Source organism: Amyelois transitella, chromosome 21, assembly GCF_032362555.1.
Source record: "Amyelois transitella isolate CPQ chromosome 21, ilAmyTran1.1, whole genome shotgun sequence".
Classification (NCBI taxonomy): Eukaryota; Metazoa; Arthropoda; class Insecta; order Lepidoptera; family Pyralidae; genus Amyelois; species Amyelois transitella.
This window is the reverse complement of record NC_083524.1, coordinates 5,026,181-5,039,663: the sequence shown is the minus strand read 5'-3', so window position 1 is coordinate 5,039,663 and position 13,483 is coordinate 5,026,181. Positions and strand designations below refer to the sequence as shown.

Genomic DNA, 13,483 nt, shown 5'->3' with positions numbered 1-13,483 from the left:
GGCAATCTAAATAGGTAAGTAAGATCAAAGGTTTCATTCGCTTTTACACGAGAAATTTAAAAAGTAAGTTACATAAATTGAGCATGAGCACTTGATAAAAGTTAGATTTAAAATTGTATTTTTTTTTATTTCAGATGCCTCCTATTTTTGATGGTTATCTGTTTAACGGTTAATGGAATTTTCTTGTACCCGTTACTTAACAATTTTACATTTACTGATACGCCTAGTTAAATATTTTTTTTAAAACAGGAGTAGGAATTATACGCGAACTTGCAATGACATAGGCAACGCCGCATTGCGGAGAAAGCTGCACTGTAGTTTCAAAGCCTTCTAATATATAATATATAATGATTATAAGCAGATACCTAATATTTTCGTTTCTAGTTTCATGAGCTTTGTTAGTATAGACTAAATATATCTAATGAATCTTTAAAAAGCTTTCATATATGAAATTAGATATATAGATATATTAGATATTACTTAGATATATCTAATGAATAGTTCAGTAGATATATGAAAGCTAAGTAAAACTGCTTACTAGATCACAAGATCGCTCACTCCCTAAAGCAGTCTAATCTTATTTAATTATCTCTGATAGATATTCCACGATCTACGGTATAAAAAATATGAGAGATAATAAACAAATACAACATTAATCTAACCAAACTATCAGTTCATGCTAGGATGCAAATTGTATGAAGCCAAAAGAATGGTTTGGACGTGAGCCAATTTCGGTCACAAGTTGTGTAACCGCTATGTTATAACCCTTTTTGTCGCGAATTTATCTTTTTTGGTATTTTCCATACTGGTGGTCATAAGTATACCTGGTATACCAGTCATGTGACTTATGACTCTATCTACCCCGTTAAGGGTTTAGAGACGTGATGTGTGTGGGTGTAGATACAAACATATATAAGATACGACTTTATGATCCAGATTTCTATAGCTGTGTGGTTACTTGACGACTCCGTCTTTGTCAATGGATATCGTAGAAGCGACAAAAGAACAAATCCACTAGTAACAAATAAATCCATTTAATATTCCTAAGGCGGTGTCAGACAAATAGTTGTTTTAGTAATTTGGTCAAAACTCTTCCCGTTTTCTAAAGGGTCTCTACGAGCGTTAAGGTGAATTAACTGTTCAGCTACATATTCTTCACACATATATTTCTCATGTTTGTCGTAAAAGGCGACTAAGAGATGAGGCTGAATGGAAAACTCGGGATTCTTCTTTTAGGCGATGGGCTAGCAACCTGTCACTATTTGAATTTCAATTCTATCACTAAGCCAAACTACTGAACGTGGCCTATCAGTCGTTTCAAGACTTGGCTCTGTCTACCCGCAAGGGTTAAAGACGTGATCATATGTATGTATGGATGGATAATGTATAAGTATGGATGTTTTACAACAGGAAACCTGTGCGGAAACCAATAAAGGTACCTGTAATCGTTTTTGAGTGGAAATCTAGCTAATATTTGTTCAGATGACATGACTGTCCATCTGTAAATACCTGTTATCTGTCAATTGGAGCTCTCGTAGAACAAACAAGGTAACTGCGCCATGCACTTGCATCGAAAGTACGGGAAGGACCACGTTAGAACGAAAATGCAGATTGTAGAAAAGTTGTTTAAAAAATTTTCAACATACCTATTTACACTCTTAAGTTCTCAATAAAATTCATAAAGAAGAAGCACAGCAGGGGCATTTGATTATATCTTTCCTGATCAGCAAAAAATGCCACATTATCATAAAAATATCTGTCTACCTAAAATTTGCCTGAAAGTATAATTGAAATTTAAATAAAGCCTCCAATTGTTCTGTTTAATTTACTAGATATGTCTTTTTACGAAGGCTAAGTCACAAATACGACAAGGGTCTTAAGATTAATTGGACCTAGATTGACTCGAAAAGTTACAATCAGGCTTGACAAGTTACAGTCATAACATGACTACTGTGTCGAATAGTTTAATTGTGGAAATTTTAGGTTAGTTATTCAGGGTATGATTCAAAACTAAATCTGGCAGAAAAAATTGTAACTATGCTATAGCAATAAACTTTTGAACTGATTGAAAACTAGCATTCAGCAATACTCAGCTAGGTATTATTTCTCACGATAAGTCAACAATCGGTCTCGGCGAAAGGTCAGGTTAGGTCAAGTCTCTTAACTTAAACCTAATCAGATTGATGAAGAAAATAGTGAAAGAAGATGAAGCGAAAGACGTACGCAGCGATTAAAACAAATGGAAAGATGTAGTCAACCCTTTCGGTAAAGGCGCGTGCGTGATTTTGTGTATGTCATATTTTATTTTCCCTAAAAGAAAAACTGAAAAAAATATCAGTAAGGCGCGTGTTGACGGGCCGAAGAAATTTCATTTAGCCCTTGAGCTAGTGTTCTGATTAGGCTGGTTATAATGGGACACCGTTACAAGCCAAGTGCACTTGCCAGACTATTGCTATTATTATAATTTTTCCCGCGCGATCATACACCTTCTGGTCTAGGGAATAAGGGCAGGTGTTTCGGACACAATTCATTCAAGACGCAACCGTCTGTGCATTTGTGGGATTGTAGTAAGGTTGTGCAATATCCGTTGACGTTGGTGTTACGTAATTTTTTTTTGACGTTGCCCCTGTGACGTCATTTTGCGTCATACCTCCTCTCTCCCCTAATGCAGTTGGGTGTAACTGTGCACCATGTGGGGGACAAAGTGAAGGTACAGTGGGAAATTGACTTGATACCGATTCGAGCAGCAAAAATAGAGCAGTACAAATTATTTTATTGACGAATTTTGATTTGCGAATTGTCCTTAACCTCGTTTGACTCGTGGTTACCATGTAAGTTCCATTAATTTGAAAAGTATATTATTAAACTTTGGGGATCTTATTCGAGTTATTTATATTAAAAAGATGTTAAATCCTTTTTTTTACGAACCGAATAATTTGATGATTGTGATAACGGTGGAGGATGCAAAAATTAAACAGACCTACAAATCGTCTTTATCTCTTAGACGATAGAGAGAGACAAAGCTAATAATCCCGAAAATTCTAGAAAGTCACGTTCAGCTGTATGGTCAATGATAAAATTGTAAAAGTGATAGGTTGCTTGCCCATCGCCTACAAGAAGAATCAATACAGAAAGGAGTTTAAAAGCCTTTCTCTTTATAAAATCCCTTGTTATTAACAAGAAAGCAATAAAAGGATGTACGTAATAGCGTAACCAATACAGTAATAATGGAGATCATAAAATTCTCAAGTTATACACTACCCCGGCGGCGCGACGGCGCCACGACGCCCGTCAAAACTAGGGCTTTCACCCCCTTCGCATGTTAACAAGAAATTGATTTTACCATAATATGCATTTAAAGAATGCATGCTTTGACATAATTATAAAAATACGGTCGAATTGAGAACCTTCTCCTTTTCGAAGTCGGTTAAAAATTAAGGTGATTCACATAGGTACCTACACCAAAACTAATGCACAGTCAAAACGGGTGAACCAAATCGACACGGTGCCTTGCGAGAATTGAATCGGACGATTCACTTGGTGTTTGGGATGAGAAGAATTTCTATAGGTAGATAAAGCCAGAAATAGCTTCTGCGCGGAGGCGTAATTTTAATAAAAGTAGCCGGTAGTAATAGGTCTTGAAAAAAGTAACTAACTAGGTATCTATCAAAAATTTCGTCAAAAGCTGATCACATTTCATGAAAGCGCAACAGACAGACTTTCGAAATCGTATGGAAATATAAATGTATAAATTGTTATTGAACATTCCAGGAAGAGCATCGTAAAAAGGTTTGTTAATGTGATGAAAGGATCAACTTATTGATCTTATAAAAAAGTAACAAAGATACTGTTCTGAAATGTTTTTAATTTATTAACGTTAACCAATAATAACAAAGTAAAATCGGCGCTTGTGGAAAACCAGTGCATTCACCCCAGTCACATGTTTTAGCAGGAATTCCCGTATTAGTAGTACAATACGGTTGTATTATAAAGTTTCAGATCTTTTCCAAAGTTTTAGTTTGTCGTCATCAACCCCGCAAGGGGCAATAAAGTGATATTATTATGTATATAAAGTTGAAATATCAAATTAACAATCGCCCGTGAATGACGTGCCTACGTGGTAGATACATACATAGCTGTGATACATTTTCATGAAATTCTGTTCATAGGAATTAACAAAATGAGGCTCTATCTATTCAGTATGAGAAAAAAAAAACGTAAAAGTCATAAGAAAATATCTATGTAGATAAAAAAAGATAACAATATATGTCAAACTCAGCTCAGAAAATATGTCGTAGACTTGTAGCACAAATCGTAGCACAAGACCTAGACTCGTAGAAGATCGTAGCACGAAAGAGCCGCAGCGTAGCCCCTTCGTAGCTCGCATGAAACATTGCTACGAGAATTTCGGACGTAAAAAATACTAGTTGGTAGAAAGTGGAAGCAGATATTTGCTTTGTCTCCTGTATTTCATTTATTTTTAAACTAACTTCGAAGGTCACCGCACGGTAATAAATAAGAAACATAACAAAACTAAATGCTACTATTTTTCAATGTATTCATATTGGTCTGATCAGCAGATGGGACATACCTACATCAACCTACTAAGTGGTCAACTGTCTTTACAAACGTTGTAGGAAGACGTTGAATGCAGGCAGACTGCTAGCGGTCAAGGTCGAAATATTTGTAAGTGGCCCTCTTAATTCCTTCATACGGCTAAGTAAATAAAAAAATACATAAAGTCACGACTACATCCCCTTCAGGGTAGAAATTGACATTTAAATAGTGACAGGTTCGCCTACAAGAAGAATGGGAAGTTAAATAGCCTTTCCTTAGTCGCCTTTTACAACATCCACGGGAAGATATGGAGTGGTTCTATTCTAAGGTGCCGGGAACCACACGACACTATAAACGATGATAAATTTATGTCCCGTATATACAATACGGGACAAATTACACAGATTGAGCTTTTCTCAAAGAAAGTTCGAGACTTATGTTATGAGACACCTCAATGATAACATTTTCGTCGTTCGGAAAAAGTAAGCTATTCATCATGACATGATTTGGATCTAGGACCTTGTGTTTCAAACACATTACACATATTTGTTATTTTTAGTTCCACAAAAGAACTTTCTAAGAGGCAAACTTTATGTAAATAAATAAAAACTGGACAGATACAGATACTATGACTCTTGTCTACCCCGTAAAATAAAGACGTGATACTTTTGTGTGTAGGTATATTTTTATTAATTTCTTGGATTAAAAGTTTAAAGTTATTAAAAATTATTTGGAAAGGTGACATAAGATTTTTGCTATAAAAAGTATTAGATAACACTTTCTGTAGCGAAAAAATAAAAGATTTTTAACTGTTCTAAGGTACCTATTCCTTATAATCTGTATCCATTTCCTCACAGATAGAGGTTTCCCTATAAAATTGTAAAACCTAGATGTGCAGGATAGATTACCTTTGCAATTCACAAAAACTTACCTAATATCCGGTAGAAATTGTTATCCAATAAACTAAGGTAATTCCCAGATCCACAGTTAATATCCAAGTAAATTAATTTCTTCATAAGGACACGAAGTGAACTATTTTCGAACGGGGAAAGTAATTTTCAGCCGCTAGACAGCGTCTACCCCGGTCGGACGTTGGCGGCAGACTGGTTTCATTTTGGCACTCAACCTTTATCGGTTGCATGCAGTTTTTTAAAGCTGCAGCAGTTTTTTGTGTAGTTTTTTTTAGTTGAAAGAAAGTTTCTTAGATAACATTTCAAAAATGATTGATATGGTTATTCGAAAAAAATAGTTTGTTTAAATAGTTAATTCCTGACACCTAATAATTATTTGTGAAGAGGATACTTGACTTTAGTAAGATCTTTAAGGTAATCCTTGATGGACAATGAATAAAGAAACTTTTGAAAGACCACGTCATGAGTATCGGTCCAATCTTCACTGGAAAGGGTTTCAGATCCACATAATATAATCACGATCAAGTAGTCGGGCAGTAACGTCATTTTCAGAGCGCCTGTTTTCTGACCTCCGTGGAAACTCAACCAGCTTGCATCGAGACCTTTGATGTTATAAACTCTGAGTTTATTCTAAGAATCGAAGGATTAGTAGCAACTCGTCTTATTCTCTAATTACGAGTAACGAATGTGACATTTTACGCATGCCTGACGAGTTGCGTGCATGACGAGATGCTATTGCTACTAATCCGAATCTAAAATGAACCGTAATTGTCCAAGAAATATGGAAAAGATGATTGATTAAAACCACGTTCTGGATCCAATATTTAACATATTTATTACACCTAAAAATTCTGCACTAGACATCATTGCACTAACAAAAGTATAATATTAATTTAAAATCAAATTCTAATAAAATATACAGTTTTTGGTGCGAAATTGGTAAAAGCGACTCACATTTAAGACCTCAAACATTAATATACACTTATTTTACTAAAATCTTTGAACCAAACGCCATGTGAACGCGACATGGTTAGCCACAATACATATTATTTCGGGTACAATGGGCCACAAAGAAAAATGTACGTTTCAAATGTATAATTTCCAATGTGTCTCACTGAACACCTATTCAATATAAGGCATCGAAATATAACTTTTGTCCTTTTGTTCTTAAACGTTTTACATTAGTCAAGCTAAATCCAATTCGACTGTACTTTTTCTTCGCTAAGTTATCCCACTTCTTACGTGTGTTAGTGTCCTTCATTCTGTCACTTGCCATTTCATTCGACAATCCCTTCGTACCATGGTTTATTTTATGTTGTAAATTCACCTTTACCTTGCGTTAGTAATTTTAAGCTTTATGTCGTGTTCCCTAAAGTAGAATTTCTGAAACGGGAGAATTACAACAGCTCATGGCGAAAAAAATCAGTGTATATTTTGTTAAATTAAACCGTAATAATTACAACACAAGGCTTTCATTTCAACGCAGGCTTAATTTCAATTTTCATTTTTACTTTTAATGTTCTTGTGGCTAACTCCATATTATTCACAAGCAGCGCAGGGTACATCGAATTATTTAATCATACAAATGTATGAGTGATGTTAATATGCACCATTTACACATCTCAATTTTTGCGATGAAATAACGTGCTGGCTTAGACCTGAATAAGAATATGTATGTAATGTACAATAATTTGATTTCACATAATTATGATATAAAATATTTCATACTTACACAAGTTATTTAACATTTCCATATGTCACAGTTATTGCACAAAAATTTGAAGTTGCATAAAATATTTTTGGTTTTAATATTTATTGAGAAAGGTGAAAATTACATAGTTTGTGAATATATAATCACCCTGTACAAATAAAATATTTACAGTATAGGGATAGATATTAATGTACCTGTCTTTATTTATTGGAATGATCTTTATCATCACACATTATTCGAGAGTTAGTATGACACTTAAAGTAAATGTTAGTAAGCACCCAAATAAAATCTAAATTATGGCTGGATGTGTTTCTTATGAATTTTCAGATGTGGCACGACCATTATAACCTTGTTACAAAATAAAAATATTCTTAACCACCGACGCAAAAAGAGGTGTTATAAATTAAGTGTGGGTATTGACGTAAATACTAAAATATTATTATAATTGTGAGCAAAACAATCCAGTGGCTATGCCTCGGGGATTCACTTCCATGGGGATTAATTAATAAAACTTTATTTTATAATAAAGAAGAACAATCAGTGGAGAACATTTGTTAAAGATGACATGTTAATTCTTTTTAATGTTAAATTGGTTAAGACCAAATAGGTAGAAATATTGATTTAATCTTAGATGAGTGAGTAAAGTCTAGTTTATTTTAGTAAGTACCAAGTTAAAATTTTTATCGGTACGAATTATACTTAAAATGTTATTAATTTATATTAGGTAGGCGTAGAATGAAGAAATTTGATTGGGTAACATTAGTGTGGACATTGACGAATCACATTTTACGGAAATATTTACTTCATAAATCGAATGATATTAAATATTGTATTATCATTATTATAGACATCTTTTTAAGCCCTAGCTTTATCAGATTTTATAAAAATAATTCAATTTTATTTTATAGAACGCAAATAAAATATCATACATCGTTTCTGGCAACTCAAACTCGATTTTATAATATGAACAGATTTTATCCTTGTACAGCTTGCATGTTTACTGCTATAAATCAGCATGCTTTTAAAGTATCACTGCTTTTGTAGCATAACAAATTGACATACCTTATGGTTCATACACTACTTCATAAAAACAATAAAAAATATTGTCATAAAATTTCAAAGAAATTTGATTTCTTAAAAAATAATTTAAGCCCGTAATATTCTTCTAAAACAGTAAAACACGCCTTAACATTTGCTCTAATGCATTTAGAACATTTTAAACGTGTGTACATCTAGACGAACGAACATATTTACACCCATCTCTTTCTTGCACAACCGCACACGTTAGGTGAGAGTGAGAGAGAAAGCTAGTGCGACATCTAATAGAAGAACAGCAGTCGCTCTTGAGCCGTGCCAGAGAGCAGACGCCATCCGCGCTTGATGTTGAGGTACTGGATTACAGCACGGATGCAGATAAGAATACCTGTGGGTCAAATAAATTGTAAGGCATTAAAGTAGGACTTAGGACTTTATCTCTTTCCCGTGGATGTCGTTAAAGGCGACTAAGGGAATCTGTGGATCAAATAATTTGTAGGGCATTAGAGTGGGGCCACTCTATTTCTTACATTATCTAAAAATCTGACTTCCTCAATCCAGGACCGTGGTCAAAAGACGCACCCTGGGCTCCACCCCAATGAGGTTAGAATGTTTCCAGGAATAGCACCAGAAGGGGGAACAAAAATCGCAAACAGAAATCTTTTCCCTTTATAATTAAGTATCAATGATGATCACCAACCAAAAGCCATGATGAGCCACCACAGCCAGGAGTTCTCGTGCGACGCGAGCTCGGTGGAGTGCTTGACGATGAGCGTCCACTTCGCCAGAGACAGCCCGAAGCCGGCCAGGGCTCCGTAGCGGCTGGCCACCGTGTGACAGAAACACATCAGGAGTAGAAAGCCGATCCAGTTGAACAGGAATGCCACTAAAATAAATAAATAAATATAATAGAAAATCGGTATAAACATTTTAAAAATCTATTAAAGCTATTATTTTAGGCTGATTTTCATTACAAAAGATTTGCCAATTTTGCTTGTATTGTTATATAGTTAATTCTGTTATCAGGTATGTATGGTAACACTGTGCTGACCAAAGGACACAAAAGCACATTGACAAGTAGACTAGAACTGTAAAGTAGAATTATTTGGAGAAAAATCTGTCAAACAATGTGTGTCAGAATGGCGGGTGTACCTCACGGATTTTAATATCTGTTTTGGATTAAAAACGTACCTGAAGTGTACCTCAGTGTACCTCTCCTAAAAATCTGTGTACCTCCTTCTATGTAAAGATTTTAAATAAAATAGGTACACCCGCCATCCTGACGTCAGGACCGCGGGTGTACTTCTAGTTAGCATATGTAAGTAAGTAAACTGTATATGTAGATTTGGTACCTCTTGTGTACCTGCAGAAACAAATATTAATTAAATAAAAAATATTAAGGTTGCTGAAAAAATGAAAAAAAAAAGTTTCTTTTCTTTGACGTCGTTTTTATTTTATAAAAATAACTACAGTATAAGTAACTAAAAATAAATTAATTATAACAGGTGTCATTAATTTAATTTATTTTAAGTAATTAATACTGTACTTAGTTATTTTTATGCAATAAAAATCGGCCAAGTGTGAGTCGGACTCGCGCACGAAGGGTTCCGTACTATCATTTTTAGTATTTGTTGTCATAGCGGCAACAGAAATACATCATTTGTGAAAATTTCAGCTCTCTAGCTATCACGGTTTATTTACAGCCTGGAGACAGACGGACAGACAGACAGACAGTGGAGGCTTAGTAATAGGGTCCGGTTTTACCCTTTGGGTACGTAACCTTAAAAATGACGTCATAGAAAAAAAAATTTTTTTCATTTTCTCAGCACCCTTAATATTTTTTATTTAATTAATATTTGCTTTTGCAGGTACACAAAAGGTACCAAATCTACATATACAGTTTACTTACCTACTTATGCTAACTAGAAGTACACCCGCGGTCCTGACGTCAGGATGGCGGGTGTACCTATTTTATTTAAAATCTTTACATAGAAGGAGGTACACAGATTTTTAGGAGAGGTACACTGAGGTACACATCAGGTACGTTTTTAATCCAAAACAGATATTAAAATCCGTGAGGTACACCCGCCATTCTGACACACATGTCAAACATACTAAAAACCAACTTTCTGTACTCTTGAATTTTCATGTAGAAGTGGTTTAAATAGGAAGAGGTAACATACAAACTTATTTTCGCATGACATAAGTCAATGGCTACAGGATCAGAAGTAAAAAAGCAATAATTTACATACAACATCAGTTAAACTCACCAAAGAATGACGTCAAGAACATGAAATCTGTTCCCAGCAGGCTATTCTCAGGGTCGAGCTGATCAGTACTGGCGTCTCCGCGGTCCACTGTCACGAACGCCGCGAACGTGGGGTGGTGTGGTGGTGGACCTTGCATCTGTGGAGATAAGGTTCAGTTTTGTTAGACAAAACCTCTCTTTTTAATATTTTACATTACCTTAAATATAGATAGAGAAGGCAGAAAGACATATTAACTATCAATGTTCGTGAATAAGCCATCAGGTTAAGAGTACCCTAAGCCAATGGACCTGGCATGAAGAGAATAAAACGAAAGAAATATGCAAGGATCGTGACAAGTGGAAGGATGTTGTCTCTGCCTATCCCTCCAGGAAAGATGAGTGGTTTTATGTTGAATGTAATTGCTGATGTCTCAAAGAAAAGCGGCGAAGTGCAATGGGGTACACGCTAAGACAAAGATAAACAAAACTAATTCTTGATTACTCATAATATAGTAGTCGGTCGTTATAACTATATGATTAAACAAAACAATTGAATAAACCACATGTCACGGGTAGGTATGAATTGTATAGTATAGGAAATTTTTCGTTGTTTCATTCAATTTATATTTACACACCTGTAACTGGCAAAGGATAGTATTACTCAGAAACTATAAAACCACAAATGTATGTAGGTGTACATGTTTAGCAAATTAAGATTGTCGTCTTTATCTATTAAAGATCATTTTGTGATGACATATATCTTTATAGGCTTTAGACTATATAACATCATGCTGAAACTTTAAGGAGCGAAGAAATAATGGAAAATGTGAAAATAGCAGGGAAAAATATCCATCCTTGAGGGCTTCAATGATGGCCAAAATAACTATACCACGCGGACAAAGTTGCAGGCACAGCTAGTACTACATAAGGATTGATAAGAATAGACAAATTCAATCATTTTAGGTTCTCTGACACTCAAATTGCCTAAGTCTAAGTGTAGGCACCTGTGGTGGGCCGTCCCCCTCCATTTGTTTTTCCCGCTGCACCTCCTCATAGGTGGGCAGTTTGGAGTTGGTGGCCACGTCGTACGGCGGTGGAGCGGAGAAGTCCGCCTGCGGTGGGGGGATGTCCTGCATAGTATCTGTAGTAAATTAAAAAATAGTAACTTATTTGTCTATACATATATGTGTATAAAATAAAGAGAAAAAGCAGCATAGCAACTTAGGCTTAGAAAATCTTTTTTACAAGGACACTACTTATTACTAAAGAAATTTCTTCCAGTAGGCCTAGGAGGAAAATATATACGTGGGAATGGCATTGGCTTATTTATATTGTCATGTGTCATTGCATGTAAGTAATACATCAAATTCAATTAGGCATAGCAGTCCTGGACCCCCCACAATGCAGCCCTTGTTTAATTCCAAATAATCAGACCATTTGCCTTTTTACATTTGGACATGAACTTTTCCTGGATCAATTATTAGAAAAAGCATCACAGATTCAGTTTTACATATACCTACTACCTATTATAAAGAGGTAATGTTTGTTACTTTGTTTGTTGGTAAGGGCTAATCTTCATGAAAATTCTTAAGCAGTCAAAAAGGTACATAATCTACAAGTCTTAGATGCTATGTATGTACCATGTCCAAAGATGTGGCGGGTTGTTAATGATGACAAACATATGTGTAAGCTAATTGTCAAAAATGTTTAAATAACACCTCATTTAAGAGGCCAAAATTCTATAAATAAACACAAAAACAGCTAATATTAACATAAGAAACCTAATCAAACAACATAATCTATTAGTCTTGAGATAACGCTGGCTAAAGCGTAAAATCTTATCAACTGCTTAACTATGAAAAACACTTTTCACACATTATTCTAAATACCTATGTATTCTTCTTCCTGCCTATAATGCCAGTTTCATTATCTCTTAACAACTTGAATAACCCTCCATTAATTGTGTAATGGAGGGTTATTCAAGTTGTTCACGATTCTCAATATTATTTTCTATCTAGCTATTATATAAATATCAATAATACAACATAATGAAGATGCTCAAGATGTTTTGTTATTAAATTTTCCAATTTCTCAATATATTAGTTGTGTTAATCATGACTCTGGTATGTGTATAAGCGTGAGAAATAACAGATAAGAACATATTGTGCTGCACTTACTTATATCAATAAATTGAGGAGGTACATTTGTTTCCATTGAAGAAGGCAACATCACTCTTAAATGTGTTGTCGGCCCCAAGTTCTCAACTCGAGGTTGGTTCTGTAAACAATACGATATTCTATAGCATTCAAAACATATTATCAGTGATCAAGAGTTACATAAATAAACAAATTACTGCAATATGAACCCACTGCAATGAACACGTACCATGTTTGATTGATTATAGGTTTCCATTATGAAAACGTTACGTTCTTATGAAATAGTGCGATCACGCTTTCAACATCTACACAAAATTCATCAAAAGATCACGCATTATTTGTTAAATTTCAAGGATTTCAAAAAACCAGGCACAGCTTGTACCAGTGCGAATAACATTTGATTGATTTGATTGGATTGATTTGACAGAACAGAAAATACAGAAATGAATTGTTGCCATGTTTGGCATAAACCGCTACGGTTAATATAAAAATCTTTAGCACACCAATGTTATGACTCGTGAGTCTTAACTGAGCGCTAAATACTTGGGTGGGACTACCCATATACTCAGACTGCGTAAGTGACAAGACGTTGTCTATCATGCTAAATGAGGAAGGGGAACTTTATGAGAGATTCTGTAAATTTATGAAAGAGTCCATATAAGATGGATAAATCAATTCAGACTTCCAGGGTTTGCTGTAAGTAGTTCCGTATGAACTAAATTTGAGAGATGACCTATTCATTTTAATACTAATATCCGTGGGATTAATACTTATCGTCGAATGCCATATTCTTGGAAAGAATATCCTGCCTACAGCATTTTTACCTATCAATGTCAAAAGTTAACTGTCAATGTCAAAACAATAC

The 13,483-nt window shown here is 34.8% G+C and overlaps 1 protein-coding gene across 1 annotated transcript; it reads right to left on the bottom strand.

Annotated features, from left to right (window-relative positions):
- Window positions 1-6,277: 6,277 nt before the first annotated feature.
- On the bottom strand, window positions 6,278-13,042 carry LOC106135611 (NEDD4 family-interacting protein 1-like). Its single transcript, XM_013335967.2, has 6 exons — window positions 12,848-13,042; window positions 12,640-12,739; window positions 11,467-11,603; window positions 10,485-10,620; window positions 8,915-9,100; window positions 6,278-8,602 (listed from the first exon to the last, which is right to left on the bottom strand). The coding sequence occupies exons 1-6, from the start codon at window positions 12,872-12,874 to the stop codon at window positions 8,499-8,501; spliced, it is 690 nt and encodes a 229-aa protein (XP_013191421.1). The 5' UTR covers window positions 12,875-13,042; the 3' UTR covers window positions 6,278-8,498.
- Between the last annotated feature and the right edge of the window lie 441 nt (window positions 13,043-13,483).

Coding starts and splice junctions, on each gene's coding strand:
- LOC106135611 (XM_013335967.2), bottom strand. CDS start 12,874: ATGGAAACCTATAATCAATCAAACATG. Junction 11,604..12,639: donor TCCTCAATTTATTGATATAA/GTAAGTGCAGCA, acceptor AATTTACTACAG/ATACTATGCAGGACATCCCC. Junction 9,101..10,484: donor GTTCTTGACGTCATTCTTTG/GTGAGTTTAACT, acceptor TATTTATTTTAG/TGGCATTCCTGTTCAACTGG.